The sequence below is a fragment of the Podarcis raffonei genome, chromosome 2 (genome assembly GCF_027172205.1).
Source record: "Podarcis raffonei isolate rPodRaf1 chromosome 2, rPodRaf1.pri, whole genome shotgun sequence".
Classification (NCBI taxonomy): Eukaryota; Metazoa; Chordata; class Lepidosauria; order Squamata; family Lacertidae; genus Podarcis; species Podarcis raffonei.
This window is the reverse complement of record NC_070603.1, coordinates 116,086,161-116,113,177: the sequence shown is the minus strand read 5'-3', so window position 1 is coordinate 116,113,177 and position 27,017 is coordinate 116,086,161. Positions and strand designations below refer to the sequence as shown.

Sequence of the window (27,017 nt, the reverse complement as noted above, 5' to 3'; positions counted from 1 at the left end):
TTGCAAAAACAAGACACCAAAATGGACGGATTCAGCCATCCCTACCAGGGAGTAAATCCACTGAAAGCAGTGCAGTTACTTCTGAGTAAATACACAGACGCTTTTTCCCTAATGTATCCATACAATCATATGGATGCCTTCTCAGAGGTAAGTCCCACTGAATTCAATAAGGCTTACTCCCAGGTAAGTACACAGGGAATTACAGCCTTTGGGGTGGGAAACCTGACTAAGCTCACAAAGCTCACTAACTTAACTGCACGAATGCCAGTGTGCTTGGAGCCCTTTGCACAGGACTAGGCACCACAGAACGCTGCAGAGGTTATGCCAAAGCACGCAACCTTAGGTAGCCGCTGGCGCCAAAAGGAGCAGCAGCACGAGCAGGATCCTCATCCTGGGCCCGGCTGGCCACGACGCAGCGGAGGGAAGTTGTGGCAGCAGCAGGCGGCCGGCCCACTGGGCAAGGCAGCGCTGCGCTGCTCGGCTCCCATCTGTGCCCCCACTGCAAGCCCAAGCAGCCTCCGCACAGAGTATTGCGGCCAGCAGAAGTACCTGTGCGGGGAGGGGGCGGGGCTGGAGCAGAGGGGGCGGGGCTGGAGGAAAGGAGCAGCTGGCACGGCCCTCCCACCCTGCTCCTGTGAAACTTGCCCGCCTTTGCAACCCACAACAGCCCTGTGAGGTGGGCAGGGCAGAGAGGTGCACACCCAGCCCACAGAAGATTTGCGCTTAGAGGCAGTGTGACCTGGGGGTGGGCCGGGTTCAGGACACTGGCGGGCCGGATGTGGCCCATAGTTTGAGGACCCCTGGTTGAACCTCTCTTTTGCTAGTAAAACTGAATTACTGTGTTGCAAAAGGACGCATGTCTAAAAAGCGTGTCAGCAAGGTGAAAAGTTTGGAAAACTCTGGTGGATACTATAACAAGAGCCTTGCTCATGGTGGAACGCTGACATCAAGTGGTCCCCTGGAGAACTGCACCCAGCGTGGTCTTCATTGGAGCAATGAAACCCCACAGTCCCTAATTAGGAAAAGGGCCGAGGTGCAGATTTCCTTCCCTTGCTGTGTAAAGGGTCCCTCCAGGCTGATGTATTCTGCAGCATGTTCCTGACACAGTAAAAGGGCATTAGCACTGGGTTTCTTCTGCTTTGTTGATTGTTCTGGGATGCTTCCCCGATGCTGCCACATCACTGCTGCCTGGAGGGGTGGAAGAGCAATGAAAGCAGGTTGGAGGTAAACCAGAACATTTTTGGTATAAGGTTACAGGGTTTTTAAGCAGGACGTTACAGGAGACACACTTGGGTCTGCTAGTTGCTTTGCAGGAACAGAGTCAGCCTTCCAGGAGGGGGAGACTGGGCCTGTGGTGTGCTGAACTTCCTCCCGCCCTGGTTGTTGGACTTATGTGGATCTGGAGAGAGGGGGCAGGGAGGAAGGTGAAGGGGTGTCTTCTCCCTTCTCTGAAGCACCTCAATAGCCACCAAAGAGAAAACAAGAATGCTAGCTGCTGCCCTCGAGGGGCTGAGAGAGCCCTCCTGCTACCCCTGGCAACTGTTTCCTCTCTTTGCTAGGGAGAAAGACTTAAGAGGCTTTAACTCTCCCCCTTATTGACGGACGGGTGCTGCACCTGTGGGGCTGGGAGAGATCTCTTGCTCTGTGGGGAAGTGTGATCTGGTGGGAGGGTATTCCACAGATACTGAAAAGACCCTCTTTGGGGGAACATCTCACATCCAGGGTGGGGCCAAAGGGAAGACACCATGTGCATTATAAAGGGCAGACTTGGCCAAGTTGCTGGACTACAACTCCCATCAACTCTGGAGTCAGTGAGATTTCTCTCTGAGAAAGTGTGGAGATGGGGAGGCTGCATTTGCAAAGGGTTGGAAGTTGGGGCTTCACAGACAGTCTTCTTATTTCCTTCCTGCCTGAGATCCACAAGGCTATGAGCTTTAGTTGCAAAGGTGCCTGGAAGGATTGTTCTCCAGTGATCTATCAATGCCATCATGTGGGCATTTTAACAGCTGGTGGAGGTCCTGTCATGAGAGGAAGGTGAACAACAGAACCAGGATCGCAGGGGGTGGCGAGTGCATTCTTTGGAGGAATAGATTGTTTATTGGGACAATTAAAGTGTTTCCCTCTCTTTAAGGACTCCACTGCAGAAGGAATTCTGGGAAAGCAGAGGGAAAAGAAAATCCCAGATTTTGTTTTGTCGTTTTCTCCAAGTGTGACTGGAATGACTCCTCCCACAGGGCATCTGAAAAGATGTCAATTCTACTCTTAACAGGAGATCCTGAGGTGGGTTGCATATCCCCACAGACAAAAGAAAGGGAGGAGGGTCTCCCCAAAGAACGAGGCTCCTGAGAATGTGTGGAGTTCAGCCCCTGAGTCAGCGTCAGAAAAAGACACATATCCCTCTTCATAGTCCAGAGTCACTCGGATCCTCCTGGGCTCCTCACTCAGGGACAGAGGAAAGTAATCAGGGGATGTGAAGGCCCTGTACTCACCAAGCCACTTATCCAAAGCCCAGATGCCTCCCTCAAACCTTAAGGGGAAGAAGCCCTTTCTCTGCACAGACTTCCTGGCGACCCCCAAAGTCCACCTCTCTCCCTCATTTACAGTGACTTCCCAGAAATGTCTGCCTGCTGTGAATCCCTCATATCCCAACACACAAGGCCAGGAATTGAATCTCTCAAGTTTGTCGGGCAGGTCTTGCTCTTTGTCTCCGCATCTCACGCTTTTCCGATCCTCGGACAGGATGAGCCTGGGATGGGCTGTGTCTGGATCCAGAGTGACATTTGCTGTTGAGAGAAGATGAGGAAAAGAGAAGTGAGTCAGAATCAGCCAAGAGTCAGAGACGGACATCCTGATCCAAAACAACACCAAGAAACAGCAGATTCCCTCTCGGATAAATGGGACTTCCTCACGTTCCATTCAGGATTGGGACCCTCCCCTCTTTCTCCCAGAGTAACCTCAGAATAAATACCTTCCCTGTGGGTATTTAAATACTTCTTTTTGTTCCATTTTACTCAACATATTTTATAGTGTCCCTCCTGTCAATTCAGTCACCCTTCAAGAAGCAAAACAGCCCAGAAAATATTCCCTCAGCTCTTCTATGCAGTGAAGGGGAGGAGGGAAGGATGGGGGCAAGAGGGGAAAAATGGTCCTCCTTCGAATCTCTCTCTGTGACTTGCCCATTTGGGGCTTTCAGAGGCTTACATTGACATCAGGGGGAATAAATCAAATTAGGCAACCTAACAAATTCCCTTTCCTTGCGAACCTCCAGCATTGTTTTCTTACAACCATGATACCACTACACACACATTTGTTGTCCTAAAGGAGGCTAAAGTCTACATGACTAAGAGTTAAAAGATTTTGACCTTGGCAACAGTGACTGCAGCTGCAAACAGAGGATCCTCCTTCTTGTCACCCCCGCAAGCATGGAACCCAGGGCGTGACCCCCCCGCCCCCCGATGTGACGCCACTGGGGAGGAGAGATTACCCCCCGAACCATCAACCTTCCCGACACAGCCATGGCCAACAAAACCTTTTAATCACGGTAATCTAAACTTGATTTTAATTCTGTTAAGTCATTCTTTGTTAATAGCTTATTTGTATATTTCATTTCTTGATGCTTATATACGATGTACTTCAGTAGAACAATTAGAAAGAATTCCTGCTCACCCCTTCCCACCAGGTAACTGTGTGCTCGGCCCACCCCCACCTGGTGGGCCAAGGGGCTGCCAGTGGGATGTGTGGCCTGGAGTAGTTTTGGAGGACTAATTTTAAAAAATATATATTTAAGAAGCTGACAGGAATCCGTGCCTAGTGAGTTCCAGAATCTAAGGAGATATTGAGGGTCCCTGTTGAACAGGGGATTAGCGGGCAGCTCTGTGTGCAATTACCCTGTTGGTAAATAATCAGCACGATTAAAACCAACAAATTAGAAGACGGGGGAAATGCAACAGGGAAAACCTCCTGGATGAATGGAGATGACTGAAGTTGCTCCTCATAGATAAATTCAGGCACCATATTTACGTGAATTTAATGCGCTATCAGATCTAATGTGCACCTCCATTTTCAACACCTTGAAACCAACAAAAGTATTTGCGGGTGAATGTAAATGTGCAATCAAACGTAATCGGCACCCTAATTTGTGCAATGTAATTTGACCATAACGGTGCACATTACATTCAAATAAACATGGTGGTTTGGGTATGTGGAATACTCATTTTATTAGAATAGAGCAAAAGAGGCAATAACAGTCCAATTATAAAATACCAGTCCCCAACCCCACCTTGAATTTGATCCTTAACCCAAAATTTACCTTTCTGAAGCAATCTGGGTAACAGAGCATCTGAAAAAGCAAAGTAATATAAAGTTTGAGAAATAGACTTTTATAACTCAAATAATTTTGCAAGAAAAATTTCACTTCATAACATATTTTGGACTAATAAAATCCCTGCAGCCATTCTTCATTACCTTTTATTTTCTCCATCTCAACATATAGAAAGGGATTTGCAGCCCTGAATGTTGAGAATTTCCTCTTCAATTCTAGTGGGGAAGTCAGTGAATTTTCAGATGTCCCCCTTCGCTCAAACCTGATGGGAAAAATACATGCTAACCTTTTTCAAATCCAGAATTTCTGAGTGCAGCAAAAGAAAGGAATTGAGAGGAGGAAAGAAACTGTAAAAAGCCAAGAGGGAGAGGGAGAGGAATGGAGTCACAGAGGGGGGAAGATTCCTCCTTACGAGGGACTCCAAAGCCACACAACTGAGGGCCAAAGGAGCAGCCCTTTGTCTGAATCTCTTCACTTACATCCACTCAAATGGAGAAATAAAATAAAGTGAAGTGATTCCACCCTGCTCAGTTTTTTTTCCATTTCAGCTGCATTGCCTACAACATGCAAGAAATATTTGCAGGAGATAAAGATGGCTGCTGTTGTTGACAAAAGTGAAATGTTCCTTCTATCCTGGCCTGCTCTGGTCCATGGGGTCACAAAGAGTCAGACACGACTAAACGACAACATCAAGTGACACCTTGAAGTTGTATATTGCAACTTGGATATGTTCAGGAGCATGGCAAACACCCCAACTTCTGCTCCCCGTTTTTAGCCCCACAGGTGACAGGTAACTGTGTGGGACTCTGTGGAATAGTTCCACAGATGGTCCATGGGACAGGTGTCTGTGTGGGACTGAGTGAGGCAGCCATCACAGAGTTTGCTGTTGGTGTGGCAAATCTAGATACTGTGAAGTATTATCATTAGTATTCATTTCATTTCTATTCCTCTTTATTATCTTCATATTATATTCTTTCCCAGTTTACCTGTGAAGTTTCAGGGAGTGATATTAATGGAGTTGAGCCGGATCCCCTTACCTCTGCAAAGTTCTTCTAACATCCTAGAAGGGAAAAGAGGAAACTCAGAATGGAATTCACTGCCTACCACAGGCCCTGTAATGAAGACCCATCAGCCCCTGCAATGGATGCCCTCTGGGGTGAATCTGCCTAGCATATGCCAAAGTTTTGTATAGGTATGGATGCATCTAACAGTTCTGGTTTCTCTCCATTATTTTCCAATCTTAAGTTCAGTTCTTTTTTATTTTAAATGTTCTGATGAAAATTCATGAGATCGCCTCTGTCTTTCCCAGATTTCCCTACTATCTTGGCCATTGGGGAATTTATGGATAACTGTTCCAACTGAAAGAGTTCCTTTTTCTGAGATATCCTTAACTTTAACAAAGTGAGCTAAACAGCTTCACACTATTTAGCTAAATCAGGTACTGCCAATCCTCTCTTCTGTGGGACAGTTTGCATATTAACATTATCCACTCTGGGACACTTACTTTGCCAAATAAAATTATCCATACTTTTCTGTCAGCTTTTCAATTCCCTCAAGTCAACCGAGAGAGGAAGAGTAAGAAACAAAACCAAAAACCTTGGCAGTATTGTCATGCTTATTGAATTGCTCTTTGATTTTCATAGAATCATAGAATTGTAGTGTTGGAAGGGATTCCAAGGATCATCTAACCAAGATGATTTTAACTTACCTCACCTTTCCATATCAGGTTTCTGATGCAGCCCTTGGCTAGTGCTTCCCCCCAACACTGCCATTCCGTGGGGGGGGGGCAGGGGCATGGTGGCAAGACCCCTGGCACCAGGCGGGGTGGGATCCCTGTGAGTGGTGCCTGGCTCGCACCCCCTCAAAATCATGTGCCTGGGGCTAAGGCCTCCCTTGCCCTCTCTTTGCTATACTCCTGCTACGAGATGCAAGCACCAACTCTGTGCCCCATTTGACAGCAGTCCATTCTACCTGACCTCCTCCTTGTTGGGATCTGTATTCGACCGAGCTGATAACGCTAATTTTCCTCCGGCCGAGCCTTCGTAATCGCCCCCGAGGATAATTAACGACCTGAGCCTTTGATGAGGCTCAGGCACATCCCATTCAGCAGAGAATCCAAAACAGCATGCGGAAGTGATGAGATTTATGGCTACATGCTATACTTTATTACTAAGCTACGCAGAGAGCAAAGAAAAAATACATCCTCTCCCTGTGAGAGCAGAGAGGAAACTGAACAAACAATGGAACAAAGAACAGGAAACCTGTCTCCCGTGAGACTTCCAATAGCCTGGAATCCCTGGAATGTAAACAGAGTCCTGAGACTCCAAAAGCACTGCTCAGTGACAAACAGAAACTAACATCCTCCCCCTTTCTGTGAACACCACTGGGCAGTGTGTTATGTACAATCTCAGTACAAACCCAATTTCTGTACATAGGTACCGTGTTGATCCTTCGGAACAACCTTGGACAATAAATCAGCAGGAATTTCATTAACTGGCATGTAGGACACCGTTACGAGTCCTTTCTGAACACATTCCCTAGCATGTTGCAGCTTCAATTGCAAGTGCTTCGTGCTTTGCTTACAACCTTCAGAAGTCAGCAAAGCCAAACATGCTTTGTTGTCCTGATAAACCTGGATTGGACACTTGAAAGGAATTGTCATGTCTTTACACAATTGTAATAACCATTCACAATCCACAAGTGAATAAGACAGTGCATTCAGTTCAGCTTCACAAGTACTTAAGCTTACTGTTGTTTGCGTCTTGCATAGCCAATCAAATAGACCCTGGTTGTACATATAGCAAACTCCAGACGTGCTTTTCCTGTCTGTAGTGTCACTTCCAAAACTTGCATCAGCATATATCTCAAGACCTCCAGACTTCTGATTGTTAAATCTCAGTCTGTAATGCATAGTGCCTTTCAAATAGTGTGCTATGCGTTTCAGAGCTTTCCAATCCTTAACAGTAGGATTGTTGACTTGTCTGCTTAGCAAATTAGTACTAACTGCAATGTCAGGTCTTGAACATCTGGCAATGAAGTTTAGTTTGCCTAGCACACTTCTGTACAGTGTTGTGTCAGAAAATGCTTCTTTAGTATCATCTACCTGATAACTTGTTGTCATCGGTGTGTCTACAGGGTTAGCATCCATCAGGTTTAGTTTGGTTAACACATCAGCAATTTTCTGTGACTGGTACTAGAATATTGCTATCTTGGTCTCTCTCTATTTCCAAAGATAGATCTTTCATGTCAAAGTGCTCCTTCAGTTGAGCTAGGGCGCTATTGACATCCTTCCAAAAGAAAAGAATATCATCAACATAAAACAAGCAATACAGCTTCTTTTGCCCTTCCTTTTTGACAAATACACATGGATCAGCTTTACCTTGCTGAAAACCTACAGAAACAACACTTTAGTGAGTTTAGAGTGCCAGCATCGTGCACTTTGCTTGAGACCATATAGGGACTTCTTTAGAGAACAAACAAATCCCTGTTTTACCTGTACGCCATCAGGTGGAAGCATATAAAGTGATTCACCTAAGGTTCCGTACAAAAATGCTGTATTCACATTGTGATGAGAAACATGTGGATTCTCTTCTGCAGCAAGTCTGAGCATAAGCCAAAGCTCTCCTATCTCACGGTGGGTGAGTAGGTCTCGTGGTAGTCTTCTCCTGGTACCTGTGAGAAACCTCTGGCTACCAATCTGGCTTTGTGCCTGACTACCTTGCCGTTTTGATCTGTTTTTGCTTTGAATACCCATTTGCTTCCAAGCAGTTTCATCCCTGGAACTGTTGGAACTAGCTCCCATGTTTTGTTCTGCTCTAAGGAATCAAGCTCAGTTTTCATGGCAGTTAACCATGGCTCAGCATCCTTCGGTCCAAAGCCTGGACCTCTTGGAAGCTTGAAGGTTCAAATACCTTCTTGGAGCTATTAACAGCAGTTACAGCTTTTGCCGCTTTAGCAAATTCATCAGCAAATCTCTTTGGAGGTCTACCTTTTGTGGCTCTTTCAGACCTGTGAATTAGATGTATGTATTTAACGCTCTCCTCTTCTTTCTTAGGAGAAAAGCTTGGGTAGGGACTGGGAAAGCACTGGCCTGTGCCTGGAAAGAGTGCAGCAAAAGGTAAGTGTGGTTAAACCCTGAGAGAGGAACTTTGGGCTGTTCCTGCCACAGTCTCACCTGCAGGAGTTCACTCGCTGGCTGCTGACTCTTCTCCTCCATCTCCCGGATGCTCCTTTCAAGAGAGGAGAGTTCCTCTGAGAGTCTAGCCAGGTGCTCCTCCCTTCTTCTTGTGATCTCCTCCTCCATTTCTTCTATTTCATTCAGCAGACGCTTTTCTTGTTCTTCCAGAAACTGGTGCAGTTGTCTGAACCTCTGCATGGTCTTCTGCCTCTCAGTTTTTGTTAATTTCTGCAAGAAGCAGGAAGAAGAAGGAAAAGAGGAGGAAAGCGTCTTTAGAAAGACCTTAATTTAAAATGTTATGGTAAAACAGTCAGGATTTCTCTGTTGCAAGATTTCTACATCATGACTTGGTGCTTCCAGTACATGTCCCCTTTGTAGTAATGGTGACACTTACAAGCAGTTCATCGCTTTCCTTTCCGATGTTTGCTTTATAAGTCTGAATATTCTCTCTCTCTTTCCTCAGATGCTCCAGGTGATCAAAGATGAGTGTCTAAAGAGAAAACAAAGTCTGAGTTTTGATTAGGGATCAGGGGTTGTCTTTAATATTATGCTTACTTCAAGTGCCTGGGGTCCTACTATTAGATTTTCTGGACCGTCATAGCTGAGTATTGCAGGACCTGCCCCTGGTCTTGTTGTTTTGGCCCCAACTATCTAAAACGTTATAAAATAATAATTATTATTATTGTTATTATTGTTATTATTATTTTGAACTGTTTTTATCTTGATTGTGTGTAAACCAGGGATCTCTTTCGGATGTGCCTTGAAAGAGGGAGCAGAAGAGAGCCAGGTGGGGAAGGTGTGGTGTGGGAGGTGGAGCAGGCCGGGTAAGGTGCACATGGCAGAGGCCTGCTCTTGAGGGGGCTTCACTTCCTCTGAAGGAGTGGATACGTAGATTGGGGGTACTCCTGGATCCTTTGCTTGTCACTTGATGCTCAGGTGGCCTCAGTGGCCCAGAGTGCCTTCCATCAGCTTCGGCTGGTGGCCCAGCTGCACCCTTCTCTGGACAGGGACAGCCTAACTACTGTTGTCTATGCTCTGGTAACCTCAAGGTTAGATTACTGCAATGCAAGACGAAAAACCCGCTAGACGAAAGGGTTTTCCGTTTCGGTGGCGCTTCGCAAGACGAATTTCCCTATGGGCTTGCTTCGCAAGACGAAAACGTCTTGCGAGTCTCGCCATTTCCCCCCGCTTCCCCCCCTTTTTCAAAGCCGCTAAGCCGTTAATAGCCTTTTAACAGCTTAGCCGCTAAGCCTTTAATAGCCGCTAAGCCGCTAAATAACAATTTGACACACGGCTGTGAGGCATTTGCGAGCTTTTTTGCGGAGAAGGTCTTGTTGCTCCGCCATGACCTCCCTGCCAATTTGGATACAATAAAGGAACTGGAGGCCCCTTGACTGTCCTCGGGTCCAGTATTGGACCACTTTGACCAGATATCCCCAGCCGATGTGGACAGACTCCTCCGAGCTGGAAAGCCCACCACCTGTCCTCTTGACCCGTGCCCGTCTTGGCTGATTAGAGCGTGTCCAGACGAGGTGCGGGCCCTCCTGGGGGATATCATCAATTTGTCCCTTGGCACGGGGACATTCCCAGGGGAACTGAAGGAGGCAGTGGTGTGCCCGCTCTTAAAGAAAACATCATTAGATCCTTTAGATCTATCCAATTACCGCCCGGTTTCGAATCTTCCGTTCCTGGGTAAGGTGATTGAGAGAGTGGTTGCTGAACAGCTTGGTGGGTTTCTGGATGAAACATCGGCTCTGGATCCATTCCAGTCTGGCTTCCGCGCTGGTCATGGGACCGAGACAGCTCTGGTTGCCCTAACAGATGATCTTCGTAGACAGCTGGATCGAGGCGGGTCGGGGCTGCTGATTCTTCTAGATCTGTCAGCAGCTTTCGACATGGTCGATCATGAACTTCTGGACCACCGCCTTGCCGACGTGGGGATCCAGGGCACAGTCCTTCAATGGCTGCGCTCGTTTCTCTCTGGTCGGGGACAGAGGGTGGCGCTTGGGGGGGAATTGTCATCGCGCCACTCCTTGGTGTGTGGAGTACCTCAGGGTGCGATACTCTCCCCAATGCTTTTCAACATCTTTATGCGCCCCCTCGCCCAGCTTGTCCGGAGTTTTGGGCTGGGTTGCCATCAGTATGCCGATGACACCCAACTCTATCTGTTGATGGATGGCCAGCCTGACTCGGCCCCAGACACACTGACCAGATGTCTGGAAGCTGTGGCTGGATGGTTACGTGGGAGCTGGTTGAAGCTAAATCCTTCGAAGACAGAGGTCCTGTGGCTGGGACGGGACGATATGGGATTGGGGGGGCAACTCCCATCTCTTGGGGCTGCCCTTAAGACTGACCCAGAAACTCCAGCGGGTGCAGAATGCTGCAGCGAGACTCCTTACGGGGTCTTCGCTGCGAGATCACATTCATCCGGTGCTATATCAACTGCACTGGCTCCCGGTGGAGTACAGGATCAGGTTTAAGGTGCTGGTTTTAACCTTTAAAGCCCTATACGGCCTAGGACCCTCGTACCTACAGGACCGCCTCTCCTGGTATGCCCCACAGAGAAACTTACGGTCTTCAAATAAAAACATCTTGAAGGTCCCAGGCCACAGAGAAGTTAGGCTGGCCTCAACTAGAGCCAGGGCTTTTCGGCTGTGGCTCCGACCTAGTGGAACACTCTGTCACAAGAGACTAGGGCCCTGCGGGACTTGACATCTTTCCGCAGGGCCTGCAAGACAGAGCTGTTCCGCCAGGCCTTTGGCCAGGGCACAGCCTGACTCCCTCCCTCGGCAATCTTCGCGGAGCTCTGGCCCAATGGTGGCCCTTGGCTTGAATTTAATTAATTTTAATGAATGATTTTAGAGTGTTGTTTGTGTTGTACTTTTGTATTGTTTTATTGTTGTTAGCCGCCCTGAGGCCAGCTTCGGCTGGGGAGGGCGGGATATAAATAAAATTTATTATTATTATTATTATTAAATCGCTAATATCGCTAATCCGCTTAGCCGCTAATGGGCTTGCTTCGCAAGACGAAAAAACCGCTAGACGAAGAGAATCGCGGAACGGATTCTTTTTGTCTTGCGAGGCACCACTGTATATGTAAGGCTGTCTCTGAAGATGATCCAGAAACTTCAGCTAGTGCAGGGCAGCCAGGTTACTCACCATGGCATGACGTTTTGAGCATATTACGCTAATCCTGGCCTGACTGCACTGACTACCAATTAGTTTCTGGGCCCAATTCAAAGTGCTGGTTTTGACCTATAAAGTCTTACATGGCTCAAGACTGCAATACCTCAAGGACCGCCTCTTCCCATATGAACCTACCCAGACCCTGAGATCATCTTCTGAGGTCCTTCCTAATGAGCCTCCTCCTCGAGAGGTCCGGAGGGTGGCACATGAGAACGGGCCTTTTCTGCAGTGGCTCCCCGTCTGTGGAAGGCTCTCTGCAGGTTCCAGGTGGAAAGGTTCCTCTTCAACGAGGCCTTGGGCTGATTGACATGTCTTTTTAAATGTGTTGTGTAAGGGGGGATTATTTGTTTGTTGTTCTTGTTTTGATATTTTGTGGGTTTTATATTGTAATTTGAAGTTGTGAACTGCCATGAGATTTACGGATGAAGGGTGGTATACAAATTTAATATAATAATAATAATAATAATAATAATAATAATAATAATAATAATAATAATATAGCAGTTCTGGGGGTTTCTTGGTTTTTTTGCTGTACATTTTAAAATAAAGATTCATATGAGAACTTCCATTTCATTACTCTTACTGCATGCGTGCATACATACATACGGGTTAGGGTATTTTTGTATATATTTATATAATGTTTTCCCCCTGTACACAGTTGTGTTTTCTTTTCTTTTTTCTTTTTGTATCAATTTACTGCTTTATATTTGACAATTTTTAAATAAAATATCAACTTTAAAAAGCTACACAGCATTACTACTACTACTACAACACAGGAGCCCTTTTCCACAAGTGCAAAAAAATGTGCTCTTAAAAACAAAAACACATTTTTAAAAGTTCATTTTGAAGCAGAACAAAGTTTTTGTTTTGTTTTGAATAGCACAGAGATGGGCCCCTATTTTTGATTCTCATTTAGGTGCAGATTAGCAATTTTTGTTTGCATTGCAGCTATGTTGAAAGCATATTTTGCACATGCACACATACAGATATGAAAGGATTGTGTTAGCAAGTGTCAAAAAAACATCCTACCTTGTATTCCTGGGCAGCCTCTTCCTTGAGAACCACAGTGTGTGATTTATGCTCTGGGCATCGCTCACAAACCAAACACACCAATTCTGCATCTTGTTTGCAGAACAGGTGGAGTTTTTCTTTATGCTTCTCACATAGTTCCTTTCTCTGGAGTTTGATTCTTTCTACTACATTTGCCAGCTGCCAATTGGGGCGGAAATTCCTGTTCCAGATCTTGTCCATGCAGACGGGACACTTGCAGTCCCCCATCTCAATTTCATCCCGTACCTCACAGTGCTTGGTGATGCAGCCTTGGCAGAAGTTGTGGCCACAGTTCAAGGTCACGGGGTCTGTCATGAGGTCCTTGCAGATGGGGCACAAGACTTCCTCTTCTATGTTCATGGATGGTGGTGCTGAGGCCATGACGGATCAAGAGTGTCTGGCTTTGTTGAGCTGAGAGGCGGCTGCAGGATGGCAGTAGAATGTGAAGGGACTGGGGAATGAAAAAATGTCTGTAAGGTAAAAGCTGTTCAGCATTAAGCATTTCCACATCCTTCCAGAGAAACTAACTCTGCGTTTCACTTTCTTATGCAATGAAGCCTCCACAATTGGTCCCACTGCCTGAAACTCATCTATAAAACCAAAACCAAAACTCATTTTCCACACTCCTTCACCTAAAATATCACCTTACCCATATGGGTCCACTAGAACACTCTGATCAGTGGAATTGACACCTTTACAGGTGCCACATAATACCCACACTGTGTATGTAAGAACTCAAATGTTTAGTGTGGTGGCAGAGATACTTGTGGAACCTCCTGCATGTTGATAGGGGAAGGCACCTTCACAGTATTAGTTTCAGTGCCAGTTGATGGCATTCTTATTTAGACAAGCCTACCTAGCAGTTATAGGGACGTGGGTGGCGCTGTGGGTTAAACCTCAGAAGTTCGGCGGTTTGAATCCCCACGACGGGGTGAGCTCCCGTTGCTCGGTCCCTGCTCCTGCCAACCTAGCACTTCGAAAGCACGTCAAAGTGCAGGTAGATAAATAGGTACCACTCCGGCAGGAAGGTAAACGGCATTTCCGTGTGCTGTTCTGGTTCGCCAGAAGCAGCTTAGTCATGCTGGCCACATGACCAGAAGCTGTACGCTGGCTCCCTCCGTCAGTAAAGCGAGATGAGCGCCGCAACCCCAAAGTCGTCCGCGACTGGACCTAATGGTCAGGGGTCCCTTTACCTTTACCTATAGTAACCAATCCGTAACATGGCTCCTTACATCTTCCACTGATTTCAATTTAGGTTCCCACCCTGTAAAGTACAACAATTTCCTGTAAGTTACCCACTGTCTATCCTTATTCATTGTCTTGATTGTAATGGCCTCAATAGGAGATAGCCATAGGTGTATTTTCCTTTCCAGCAAATTTTTATATGTCTCCTAAACTCTATACAGATTCTTCCTAAGAAGGTGATTCATAAAACTCTGGTGATACGCTGCAGTACACACCCGCAAATGCCCTCCAGTATAGAGGGTCCTCTCAACAGCCTGCTAGGGAGGTTTTGGAGCTTTTCTTTAATACTGTTTCATCTTTTTGGCTTTCATATACCTCCCAAATAACCATGTACTCTGGTATTCCGTATATTAATATCAATAAAATGGAATATAACTGATTTAAAACCATCAATAGAAAAACTGTATTAACAGCTACTACAACAAAATAGTATGAAACCATAAAAAGCATAAGATCACGAACAATTCATACAGCACTAAAAACCAGCTAGAGAGAAAACAAAACTTATAAAGTATATAAAGTCATATTTACATAACCTCCAAGTGTCCCTATTTTCCAGGCACAGTCCTGGAATTACGAAAGCCATCCTGGCTTTTGATTTGATCCTGGGATGTCCCTATTTTTCTCACTGGTGCAGCAGCTGATAAGCTTGGGAGGAGGATTAGCCGGCATTTGTTCTGAGCAGTGGTGAGAATAGTGATGGCTGCAAGGGAGCATCCTATTGCCTCTCCATGGCCACCACCGCTGGCCTCATAGCATGTTGAACAAATTTGCCCCAGGGATCTTCCCCAGAGGGTCAATTGCTCTGTGAGAAGGAGTCTGACACAGAGATCAGGCCAAACCAAAGTTTGTTTATTCTCGAGACAGCACTGGACTGATCCCAGCCTTGCAAAGCAGTTTGGGGCTGCTGCTGTTGTTTCAGCAGCAAGTATTTAGCCTTGCCTAGGGTACAAAATAATCTTACGCAGGCACTATTGTAGGCATGTTCACCCATCAAGTTCAAGGGTCCCCTTCCCTCCTATCCTACCCAATCCTCCTTATGGGTACAATAGGGCGGCCATCCTTACTGGAAAGCGAACCCTCCTGGTCCCAATTCGGTCACTGCCCAGCACCAAAGCCCCTCCTGGAGCAGGACTCCCAGCCCCTCCTTCCTATGGGGAGCAGCGGAAACCCAGGCCTGGCAGTGACTCCTCCAGTCTGTAGGAACTGGGCAGGTATGGTAAGCCCGTCCTAAGCCAGGAAAAGGCCACTTGCCCTCACCCCAGACTGTGGGACCAGGCCGTGCCTTGAACCAATTTGTGTATGTGTATATCCGACCCATGGACTGAAGACTTACGTGAGAAGTAGGTGTGTGAAGACCACCACCAACATTTACCCCGAAGTTGTGAAGTTGTTTTGTCTGAAGGACAGCGGCAGCTGTTGCTGCAATCTGACCCAATCAGCACATATACCAGAGCCTTGTGATTGACTGTGTCAGCTGCAGTGTGTAGGTGTGTCACACAAACACCCCTGCGCTCCTGGAAAGGTGTTAGTTTGACCCAGGGGTCCTCAAACTTTTTAAACAGGGGGCCAGTTCACTGTCCTTCAGGCAATGTTGGGGGCCGGACTATGAACGAATTCCTATGCACACTGCACATATTTTATTTGTAGTGCACAAAAAACAGGAAAAACAATACGATACATATATTCCCAACAGTGGAAATAAACAGTCCTGCTTCTCTACCTTTGAAGGTGACTCCAAAACTTGCATATCGGTGAAAGTACCTTATGCATACTATTGCAGATAATTGCTTTGCAAAGATGTATTAGGAAAAACAACATACAAAAAAGTGCATTTTAGGAGAAACACAGACTAAAATGGTGACAAATTTTCAAGAGTACCTTTTCTTGAAAAATATATTAAAAGAACACTAATGTGGAAATGTGGAGAACTGAAAGGAAGATTGCAAAAACAAGACACCAAAATGGACGGATTCAGCCATCCCTACCAGGGAGTAAATCCACTGAAAGCAGTGCAGTTACTTCTGAGTAAATACACAGACGCTTTTTCCCTAATGTATCCATACAATCATATGGCTGCCTTCTCAGAGGTAAGCCCCACTGAATTCAATAAGGCTTACTCCCAGGTAAGTACACAGGGAATTACAGCCTTTGGGGTGGGAAACCTGACTAAGCTCACAAAGCTCACTAACTTAACTGCACGAATGCCAGTGTGCTTGGAGCCCTTTGCACAGGACTAGGCACCACAGAACGCTGCAGAGGTTATGCCAAAGCACGCAACCTTAGGTAGCCGCTGGCGCCAAAAGGAGCAGCAGCACGAGCAGGATCCTAGTGGCAGCAGCAGGCGGCCGGCCCACTGGGCAAGACAGCGCTGCGCTGCTCGGCTCCCATCTGTGCCCCCACTGCAAGCCCAAGCAGCCTCCGCGCAGAGTATTGCGGCCAGCAGAAGTACCTGTGCGGAGAAGGGCGGGGCTAGCAGAGGCGGCGGGGCTGGAGGAAAGGAGCAGCTGGCACGGCCACCCGGGATCCCCTCCCACCCTGCTCCTGTGGAACTTGCCCGCCTTTGCATCCCACAACAGCCCTGTGAGGTGGGCAAGGCAGAGAGGTACACGCCGCAGCCCACAGAGGATTTGGGCTTAGAGGCAGTGTGACCTGGGGGTGGGCCGGGTTCAGGACACGGGCGGGCCGGATGTGGCCCATAGTTTGAGGACCCCTGGTTGAACCTCTCTTTTGCTAGTAAAACTGAATTACTGTGTTGCAAAAGGACGCATGTCTAAAAAGCGTGTCAGCAAGGTGAAAAGTTTGGAAAGCTCTGGTGGATACTATAACAAGAGCCTTGCTCATGGTGGAACGCTGACATCAAGTGGTCCCCTGGAGAACTGCACCCAGCGTGGTCTTCATTGGAGCAATGAAACCCCACAGTCCCTAATTAGGAAAAGGGCCGAGGTGCAGATTTCCTTCCCTTGCTGTGTAAAGGGTCCCTCCAGGCTGGTGTATTCTGCAGCATGTTCCTGACACAGTAGAAGGGCATTAGCACTGGGTTTCTTCTGCTTTGTTGATTGTTCTGGGATGCTTCCCCGATGCTGCCACATCACTGCTGCCTGGAGGGGTGGAAGAGCAATGAAAGCAGGTTGGAGGTAAACCAGAACATTTTTGGTATAAGGTTACAGGGTTTTTAAGCAGGACGTTACAGGAGACACACTTGGGTCTGCTAGTTGCTTTGCAGGAACAGAGTCAGCCTTCCAGGAGGGGGAGACTGGGCCTGTGGTGTGCTGAACTTCCTCCCGCCCTGGTTGTTGGACTTATGTGGATCTGGAGAGAGGGGGCAGGTGGAAGGTGAAGGGGTGTCTTCTCCCTTCTCTGAAGCACCTCAATAGCCACCAAAGAGAGAACAAGAATGCTAGCTGCTGCCCTCGAGGGGCTGAGAGAGCCCTCCTGTTACCCCTGGCAACTGTCTCCTCCCTTTGCTAGGCAGAAAGACTTAAGAGGCTTGGAGACATCTCCACTACCCTGAACACTTAACTCTCCCCCTTATTGACGGACGGGTGCTGCACCTGTGGGGCTGGGAGAGATCTCTTGCTCTGTGGGGAAGTGTGATCTGGTGGGAGGGCATTCCACAGATACTGAAAAGACCCTCTTTGGGGGAACATCTCACATCCAGGGTGGGGGCCAAAGGGAAGACACCATGTGGATTATAAAGGGCAGACTTGGCCAAGTTGCTGGACTACAACTCCCATCAACTCTGGATTCAGTGAGATTTCTCTCTGAGGAAGTGTGGAGATGGGGAGGCTGCATTTGCAAAGGGTTGGAAGTTGGGGCCTCACAGACAGTCTTCTTATTTCCTTCCTGCCTGAGATGCACAAGCTTTAGTTGCAAAAGTTGCCTGGAGGGGTTGTTCTCCAGTAATCTATCAATGCCATCATGTGGGCATTTTAACAGCTGGTGGAGGTTTGGTCATGAAAGGAAGGTGAACAACAGAACCAGGATCACAGGGGGTGGCGAGTGCATTCTTTGGAGGAATAGATTGTTTATTGGGACAATAAAAGTGTTTCCCTCTCTTTAAGGACTCCACTGCAGAAGGAATTCTGGGAAAGCGGAGGGAAAAGAAAATCCCAGATTTTGTTTTGTCGTTTCCTCCAAGTGTGACTGGAATGACTCCTCTCACTGGGCATCTGCAAAGATGTCAATTCTACTCTTAACAGGAGATCCTGAGGTGGGTTGCATATCCCCACAGACAAAAGAAAGGGAGGAGGGTCTCCCCAAAGAACAAGGCTCCTGAGAATGTGTGGAGTTCAGCCCCTGAGTCTGCGTCAGAAAGAGACACATATCCCCCTTCATAGTCCAGAGTCACCCGGATCCTCCTGGGCTCCTCACTCAGGGACAGAGGAGAGCAATGAGGGGAGGTGCAGGCCTTGTATTTGCCATGCCACTTTCCCACAGCCCAGATGCCTCTCTCAGGCCTTAAGGAGAATAGGCCCTTTCTCCCCATAGACTTCCTTGCGACCCCTATAGCCCACAATTCCTCACTTCCCATATTGACTTCCCAGAAATGTCTGCCTGCTGTGAATCCCTCACATCCCAACACACAAGGCCAGTCACTGAATCTCTCAGGATTGTCAGGCAGGGCTTCATCTTTGTATTCCCTTCTCACGCTTTTCCCATCCTCGGACAGGATGAGGCAGGGATGGGCTGTGTCTGGATCCAGAGTGACATTTGCTGTTGAGAGAAGATGAGGAAAAGAGGAGAGAGGCAGAATCAGCCGAGAGTCAGAGACGGACATCCTGATCCAAAATAACACCAAGAAGAAGCAGATTCCCTCTCAGATAAATGGGACTTCCTCATGTTCCATTCAGGATTGGGACCCCCCCCCCTCTTTCTCCCAGACTAACCTCAGAATAAATACCTTCCCTGTGGATTTTTATCTACTTCTTTTTCTGCCATTTTTCTCAACATATTTTATTGTGTCCCTCCTGTCAATTCAGTCACCCTTCAAGAAGCAAAACAGCCCAGAAAATATTCCCTCGTATCTTCTATGCAATGAAGGGGAGGAGGGAAGGATGGGGGCAAGAGGAGAAAAATGGTCCTCCTTTGAATCTCTCTCTGTGACTTGCCCATTTGGGGCTTTCAGAGGCTTACATTGAAATCAGGGGGAAGAAATCAAATTAGGCAACCTAACAAATTCCCTTCCCTTGCGAACCTCCAGCATTGTTTTCTTACAACCATGATACCACTACACACACATTTGTTGTCCTAAAGGAAGCTAAAGTCTATCTGACTAAGAGTTAAAAGATTTTGACCTTGGCAACAGTGATCCTAAAGTTTCTTTACTGTCCTGAAAATACACCCGCATTTTTATATTTAAGCATTTTGATATTAGCTGTGCAGAGACTGAATCCAGCACTTTATAGCACATCAAGGACAAGCTGGCTGTAGTGGGAGCATACTAGCTAGGATTGCCATATTTAAAATAGTAACTATGGACAAAATATTGTTTACCTTTACCCACAAAGTTGTTGTGGGTTCCCCCCCGCTAAGTGGTTGAGGTTTTCTAAGGAAATCTTCCAGGGGGGGAGGGCAGGGGCGAAGGAAGGCATCCAGGCTGCAGCGGTGCCAGAGGGATCCCGGCACCGTCTGTACGGTGCTGGAGTTGCGCCGGCGGCAAACTGCTATAAAGCCCATGTGCAGCATTGCTACGTACTATGCATGTGTGCGACGGCACACATGCACGGTACTTAGCACTTTGCTGCCAGTGCTGGGATCCTCCGCTCTCAGCTGCAGCTACAAACGGAGGATCCTCTAAAGATTACCCCCCAACCATATCACAGCCACAACTTGCACGACGCAGCCACGGCCAACAAAACCTTTAATCACGGTAATCTATACTTGATTTTAATTCTGTTAATTCATTGTTTGTTAATAGCTTATTTGCATATTACATTTATTGATGCTTATTTATGATGTATTGCAGTAGAACAATTGGAAAGAATTCCCACTCACCCCTTCCCAACAGGTGGGCAGAGTTTGCGGCCCTGTGCGGGGCCACCTGGCCGGGTGCCACCCATCAGGTAACTGTGTGCCCGGTGCACCCCCACCTGGTGGGCCAATGGGCTGCCGGTGGGGTGTGTGGGGTGGGGTGTGAGTAGGTTTGGAAGACTAATTTCTAAAAAATTATATTTAAAAAGCTGACAGGAATCCGTGCCTAGTGAGTTCCAGAATCTAAGGAAATATTGAGGGTCCCTGTTGAACAGAGGATTAGGGCCAAATTAAAATGTAGAAGTGGGCAGCTCTGTGTGCAATTACCCTGTTGGTAAATAATCAGCATGATTAAAACCAACAAATTAGAAGACGGGGGGCGGGGGGGGGAATGCAACAGGGAAAACCTCCTTGATGAATGCAGAAGACAGAAGTTGATCCTCATAGATAAATTCAGGTACCATATTTAGGTGAATCTAATGCTCTATCAAATCTAATTTTCAATACCTTGAAACCAAAAAAGGAATTTGCAGGTGAACGTAAATGTGCAATCAAATGTAATGGGCACCCTAATATTTGCAATGTAATTTGACCATAAGGGTGCACATTACATTCATGTTTAATGTGGAGAAGATCAAAGAATCTAGTAAAAGCAAAGGGGGAAGGAGAAGAATTAGGCTGCAAAATATCATATGCAGATACTACTTCTCCCTCTCTTAGAATAACACAAAGGGCAGGACAGATCACAATCCCATTGAAATACCAGTCCCCAACCCCACCTTGAATTGGTCCCTCACCCAAAATTTACCTTTCTGAAGCAGTCTAGATAACAGAGCATCTGAAGAAGAAAAGAGATATAAAGTTTGAGAAACAGACTTTTATAACTCAAATAATTTTGCAACAATATTTTCACTTCATAACATATAAAATCCCTGCAGCCATTCTTCATTACCTTTTATTTTTTCCTCCCCAAGATATAGAATGGGAATTGCAGCCCTGAATTTTGAGATCTTCCTCTTCAATTCTAGTGGGAAAGTCAGTGGATTTTCAGATGTCCCCCTTCGCTCACACCTGATGGGAAAAAGACATGTTAACCCATTTCAAATCCAGAATTTCTGAGGGCAGCAAAAGAAAGGAATTGAGAGGAGGAAAGAAACTGTATAAAGCCAAGAGGGAGAGGGAGAGGAATGGAGTCACAGAGGGGGGAAGATTTCTCCTTACTAGGGACTCCAAAGCCAGACAACTGAAGGCCAAAGGAGCAGCCCTTTGTCTGAATCTCTTCACTTACATCCACTCAAATGGAGAAATAAAATAAAGTCAAGTGATACCACTCTGCTCAGAGTTTTTCCATTTCAGCTGCACTGCCTACGACATGCAATAAAGATGTGCTGTTGTTGACACAAGTGAAATGTTCCTTCTATCCCAGCCTGCTCTGGTCCATGGGGTCACAAAGAGTCGGACACGACTAAACAATGACATCCTCTTATCATGAACCCAAGTGACACCTTGAAGTTACATATTGCAGCTGGGATATGTTCAGGAACATGGTAAACACCCCAACTCCATCTCCTCGTTTTTAGCCCCACAGGTGACAGGTAACTGTGTGGGACTCTGTGGAATAGTCCCACATTATTACTCATTTCATTTCTATTCCACTTTATAATCTTCATAATATATTCTATCCCAGTCTACCTGTGAAGTTTCAGGGAGTGATATTAATGGAGTTGAGCAGGGTCCCCTTACCTCTGCAAAGTTCTTCTAACATCCTAGAAAGGAAAAGAGGAAAGTCAGAATGGAATTCACTGCCTACCACAGGCCCTGTAATGAAGACCCATCAGCCCCTGCAATGGATGCCCTCTGGGGTGAATCTGCCTAGCATATGCCAAAGTTCTCGATAGGCATGGATGCATCTAACAATTCTGGTTAGATTGGGAGAAAAGCAATCACAAACCTAGACAGCATCTTAAAAAGCAGAGACATCACTTTGCCAACAAAGGTCCGTATAGTTAAAGCTATGGTTTTCCCAGTAGTGATGTATGGAAGTGAGAGCTGGACCATAAAGAAGGTTGATTGCCGAAGAATTGATGCTTTTGAATTATGGTGCTGGAGATCAAACCGGTGGCGTAGCGTGGGTTGTCAGCACCCGGGGCAAGGCAAGTAATTTGCGCCCCCTAACCCGTGGATTTGCGCCCCCAACCCGTGGATTTGCCCTAACCCCAGATGTTGCGCCTGGTGCGGCCGGCACCCCCTGCACCCCCCACGCTACGCCACTGGATCAAACCTCTCCATTCTGAAGGAAATCAGCCCTGAGTGCTCACTGGAAGGACAGATCCTGAAGCTGAGGCTCCAATACTTTGGCCGCCTCATGAGAAGAGAAGACTCCCTGGAAAAGACCCTGATGTTGGGAAAGACTGAAGGCACAAGGAGAAGGGGATGACAGAGGACGAGATGGTTGGACAGTGTTCTCGAAGCTACCAGCATGAGTTTGATCAAGCTGCGGGAGGCAGTGGAAGACAGGAGTGCCTGGTGTGCTCTGGTCCATGGGGTCACGAAGAGTCGGACACGACTAAACGAACAACAATGATGGATGCATCTAACAATTCTGGTTTCTCTCCATTATTTTCCAATCTTAAGTTCAGGTCCTTTTTTTTTTAAATGTCCTGATGAAAATTCATGAGTTCTCCTCTGTCTTTCTTAGGTTTCCCTAGTATTTTGGCCAGTGGGGAATTTATGGATAACTCTTCCAACTGAAAGAGTTCCTTTTTCTGGGATATCCTTAACTTTAACAAAGTTAGCTAAGCAGCTTCACACTACTTAGCTAAATCAGGTACTGGCAATCCTCTCTTCTGTGCAGCAGTTTGCGTATTAACATTATCCACTCTGGGATACTTACTTTGCCAAATAAAATTATCTATTCAATTCCCTCAAGTCAACCAAGAGTGGGAAAAGTAAGAAACAAAACCAAAAACCTTGGCAGTATTGTCATGCTTTTTGCACTGATCTTTGCTTTTCGTGGAATCATAGAATTGTAGTGTTGGAAGGGATTCCAAGGATCATCTAACCAAGATGCTTTTAACTTACCCCACCTTTCCATATCAGGTTTCTGATGCAGCCTTTGGCTAGTGCTTGCCCCCAACACTGCCATTCCGTGAGGGGGCCAGGGGCATGGTGGCAAGACCCCTGGCACCAGGCGGGGTGGGATTCCTGCAAGGGGGCACCTGGCTCACCCCCCCTCAAAATCATGTGCCCAGGCTAAGGCCCCCCTTGCCCTCCCTTCGCTACACTCCTGCTCAGAGATGCAAGCCCCAACTCTGTGCCCCATTTGACAGCAGTCCCTTCTACCTGACCTCCTTCTCTGTCCCTCCCCCTTTGGTCCAACATGGTCCACGCTGTAAAGCTCTGTGTCCGAGAATTCCCCCTTTTCCTCCTATGGAGCTTTCCCTGTCAAAACCTGCTCTTTAAAGCTGAATTGGGCCAAACAGCAATGCACAGAAAACCCAATTTGCCATTGGTTGTGCTTCAGCTTTAAAGAGGAATTGGGGGGGGACAACTGGGGGGGAGGGAGAGTTTGCTTAGGGACTGGGAAAGCACTGCCCTGTGCCTGGAAAGAGTACATCAAAAGGTAAGTGTGGTTAAACCATTAGAGAGGAACTTTGGGCTGTTCCTGCCACAGTCTCACCTGCAGGAGTTCACTCGCTGGCTGCTGACTCTTCTCCTCCATCTCCCGGATGCTCCTTTCAAGAGAGGAGAGTTCCTCTGAGAGTCCAGCCAGGTGCTTCTCCCTTCTTCTTGTGATCTCCTTCTCCATCTCTTCTATTTCATTCAGCAGACGCTTTTCTTGTTCTTCCAGAAACTGGTGCAGTTGTCTGAACTTCTCCATGGTCTTCTGCCTCTCAGTTTCTGTTATTCTCTTCAAGAGGCAGGAAGAAAGAGGAAAAGAAGAGGCCAGGGTCTTTAGAAAGACCTTCTTTAACAATGTTATGGCAAGTCACTCAGAAATAGGGCTACATCATGACTTGGGACTCAACTACACTGGACTAATTAGAATGTTACATATCTGTTATAAACATGTTATACTAGTAGAGCTGCTATCTGTCCCAATGAGAAATTACACCGAGAGCTAATTTTTTAAATAGCGTTTTTTATAGTGTTTTCCAAATCAGTACAGTGGTACCTCAGGTTACATGCGCTTCAGGTTCCAGACTCCGCTAACCCAGAAATAGTGCTTCATGTTAAGAAATTTGTTTCAGGATGAGAACAGAAATCGTGCTCCGGCGGCGCGGCAGCAGCAGGAGGCCCCATTAGCTAAAGTGGTGCTTCAGGTTAAGAACAGTTTCAGGTTAAGTATGGACCTCCGGAACGAATTAAGTACTTAACCCGAGGTACCACTGTATAGATCCAGCCTTGGTCCTTCAAGCATACATGTTCTCTTAGTAGTCATTGTCACACTTACAAGCAGGCTGTTGCTTTCTTTTCCTATTTTTGCTTCATAAGCCTGAATTTTCTCTCTCTCTTTCTTCAGATGCTCCAGGCGATCACAGATGAGTGTCTAAACAGAAAACAAAATATCCGATTGGATTAGGATGCGGGGTGGAGAGCTTCAGTATTTTACATATCTTTCTATTGTGTGGTCCCCCACTATTAGATTTTTATCTGATAATTGCTCTCTTCTAGTGGTTTGGGGTTTTTTTGCTGTACATTTAAAATTCAAGGGTCGCTTGAGAACTTTCATTCTATTACTCTTATTAACCAGCATTATTATTATTATTATTACTACATTACACAGGAGCCCTTGGGCACAAGTGCAGAAAAAAATGTGCTTTTCAAAACAAAATTACATTTTAAAAAGTTGCTTTTGAAGCAGAACAAAGGTTTTGTTTTGTTTTGCATAGCACAGAGACCAGGCCCAAGTTTTGATTCACTTTGAGGTGCAGATTAGTAATTCATTATGTTTGCTTTCCAGCCACATTGACAGCGTATTTTGCACATACACACTCACACATAAACACAGATACGAAAGGGTTGTGTTAGCAAGTGTCAAAATGACTTCCTACCTTGTATTCCTGGGCAACCTCTTCCTTGAGAACCACAGTGTGCGATTTATGTTCTGGGCATCGCTCACAAACCAAACACACCAATTCTTCATCTTGTTTGCAGAACAGGTGGAGTTTTTCTTTGTGCTTCTCACATAGTTGCTTTCTCTGGAGCTTGAGTCTTTCTGCTACATTTGCCAGCTGCCAATTGCGGCAGAAATTTCTGCTCTGGATCTTGACCATGCAGACGGGACACTTGCAGTCCCCCATGTCAATTTCATCCCGTATTTCACAGTGCTTGGTGATGCAGCCCTGACAGAAGTTGTGGCCGCAATCCAAGGTCACGGGGTCTGTCAGGAAGTCCTGGCAGATGGGGCACAAGACTTCCTCTCCTACATCCGTGGATGGGGGGGCTGAGGCCATGACGGATCCAGAATGTGTGGCTTTGTTGAGATGAGAGGCGGCTGCAGGATGGCAGCAGGACGTGAAGGGACAGGGGACGTAAAAAATGCCTGAAAGGGGAAAACTATTCAGCATTAAGCTTTTCCATATCCCTCCAGAAAAACTAACAATGCATTTCACTTTTTATGCAATGGAGCCCCACAACTGGTCTTATTATACAAATTACTGTATTGGAAAAGAGACAGGTCTGTGTCAATAAACTCTGACACCAAGGTCTTCACCATTTCAAAAGGATGTTCTGGCAAGCCCCAGAAAAACAATTAGCATGTATTGCTCAGATCTCTGAGTGACAGATTTGTAAACATGTCGGACAAAAAGAATATGCTGAGCATGGTCTGATTTACAAGTGGAACCACGTTCTGTGTCCTTTGTACAGGCAACTCCCCATCCCACATGTTGGCAGAGTGCATGCAATTCTGTCCCCATTCTGGGCCAAAAACAGTGTGTGGCACCTTCGCATGCCAATTGAACAGATGCAAAATGCTTGGTACTTGTATGATGACTTTGGGTGGTCCTTGGATAATGGCTGGGCCATTTCTGAAGTCTTTAAAAATTGTTGCACATTTTTACTCTGGGTCCCCTCACTTCCTTGCAAGGTGGTGATGGCGGTGGCGGGGGGACTCTATTGCAGCAGAAAACAAATATTTTCTTTGCTTTCCTCAAGTGGTTCCTCCCTCCCCTCATTCTTCTCTGACTGAGTATTGGGTCCCTTGATGGAGAAATGGGCTGTAAAAGTCAACCCCTAATTTCCGTATAACAGTCCAACTGCCTGAAACTCAACAACTCAGTTTGCACACTCATTCATTCTTTACCTACAAGGTCACCTTACCCCATATGTGCCCACTTGACTGCTTCAATTGGAGGTATTGGCACTTTTACAGGTGCCACATAATACCTGCACTGCATCTGTCAGAACTCAACCATTTAGCATGGTGGCAGCAACCCTTTGGAACTGCCTTCCTGTTAATATCAAGCAGGCACCTTCACAGTCTTCTTTTCAGTGCCTGCTGACAACATTATTATCTAGACAAGACAACCCAAATGAAAGTTTCTATGAGTTTCCATTTGTTTTTATCTATTCTACACAATCTCACGTTCATGTGCAGGTCCACTTTCCTGGCGCTGCATCAGCAGTGGCCCATGAATGGCACCGAGGTGACAGACAAGGACAGAAGACATTGCAGGGCTCCAAGTCCTCTTTTGGGTGCCCAGCCAACACCTCCATTGACACCCATGGGAGCTCCTCTCCCAGAGCTAACAGCATTCCCATAGGTGCTTGACTTTCAGCCAAATGGTGGTGGAAGGCAAGGAAGAGGAACAGTTAAAAAGCTCCTCTATGCACATTACTGGGAACGGATTGAAAATAGACCTGCTTGGGCCAAGGGCAGCCTGGAAACATACAGGTGGGTTTGGTTGTCAGATACTCACCCCTAGACTAGCTTATCCTGTGGGCAGGGGGATGGTGTGGTCAATCAAGGAGAAGTTCTGGGGTTGCCTTTCCTTCTTCCTGGCTGTTCCTGCTCCTGTCTCCTTGCTCTTTCTTTAGGGAGGGGCAAAGGATGTGCACTTT

The 27,017-nt window shown here is 46.6% G+C and overlaps 3 protein-coding genes across 4 annotated transcripts in view; all 3 read right to left on the bottom strand.

Moving 5' to 3' along the window:
- The window catches only part of LOC128409056 (tripartite motif-containing protein 10-like), an 83,502-nt gene that overhangs the window by 20,294 nt on the left and 36,191 nt on the right, over positions 1-27,017 (bottom strand). The gene's annotated exons all lie outside the window — the stretch shown is intronic.
- Positions 478-13,469, bottom strand: LOC128409061 (tripartite motif-containing protein 10-like). Of its 2 annotated transcripts, none has more exons than XM_053379262.1 (7): positions 12,714-13,469; positions 8,893-8,988; positions 8,496-8,726; positions 5,359-5,381; positions 4,465-4,583; positions 4,280-4,339; positions 478-2,783 (listed from the first exon to the last, which is right to left on the bottom strand). In XM_053379262.1, the coding sequence occupies exons 1-7, from the start codon at positions 13,113-13,115 to the stop codon at positions 2,263-2,265; spliced, it is 1,452 nt and encodes a 483-aa protein (XP_053235237.1). In that variant the 5' UTR covers positions 13,116-13,469; the 3' UTR covers positions 478-2,262. The 2 variants fall into 2 exon arrangements, with proteins under 2 accessions (XP_053235237.1, XP_053235238.1); XM_053379263.1 differs by having other exon boundaries at positions 479-2,783; positions 4,310-4,339; positions 12,714-13,467.
- Positions 16,337-26,777, bottom strand: LOC128409171 (tripartite motif-containing protein 10-like). Its single transcript, XM_053379424.1, has 7 exons — positions 25,007-26,777; positions 24,406-24,501; positions 23,632-23,862; positions 21,696-21,718; positions 20,905-21,023; positions 20,761-20,790; positions 16,337-18,695 (listed from the first exon to the last, which is right to left on the bottom strand). Exons 1-7 carry the CDS (start codon positions 25,520-25,522, stop codon positions 18,175-18,177), a joined length of 1,536 nt encoding a protein of 511 aa, XP_053235399.1. The 5' UTR covers positions 25,523-26,777; the 3' UTR covers positions 16,337-18,174.

Bases quoted from the DNA above. Each gene is read 5' to 3' on its own strand.
- LOC128409171 (XM_053379424.1), bottom strand. From the start codon at position 25,522: ATGCTGAATAGTTTTCCCCTTTCAGGCATTTTTTACGTCCCCTGTCCC. The intron at 21,024-21,695 runs GTAAGGGGACCC...TTTTCCCATCAG, and splicing joins GTTAGAAGAACTTTGCAGAG to GTGTGAGCGAAGGGGGACAT. The intron at 18,696-20,760 runs GTAAATTTTGGG...TTCTCTCAACAG, and splicing joins ATCTAGACTGCTTCAGAAAG to CAAATGTCACTCTGGATCCA.
- LOC128409061 (XM_053379262.1), bottom strand. From the start codon at position 13,115: ATGGCCTCAGCACCACCATCCATGAACATAGAAGAGGAAGTCTTGTGC. The intron at 8,727-8,892 runs GTAAGTGTCACC...TGCTTCTTGCAG, and splicing joins AGGAAAGCGATGAACTGCTT to AAATTAACAAAAACTGAGAG. The intron at 5,382-8,495 runs GTGAGACTGTGG...TTTCCCTTCTAG, and splicing joins CAGCGAGTGAACTCCTGCAG to GATGTTAGAAGAACTTTGCA.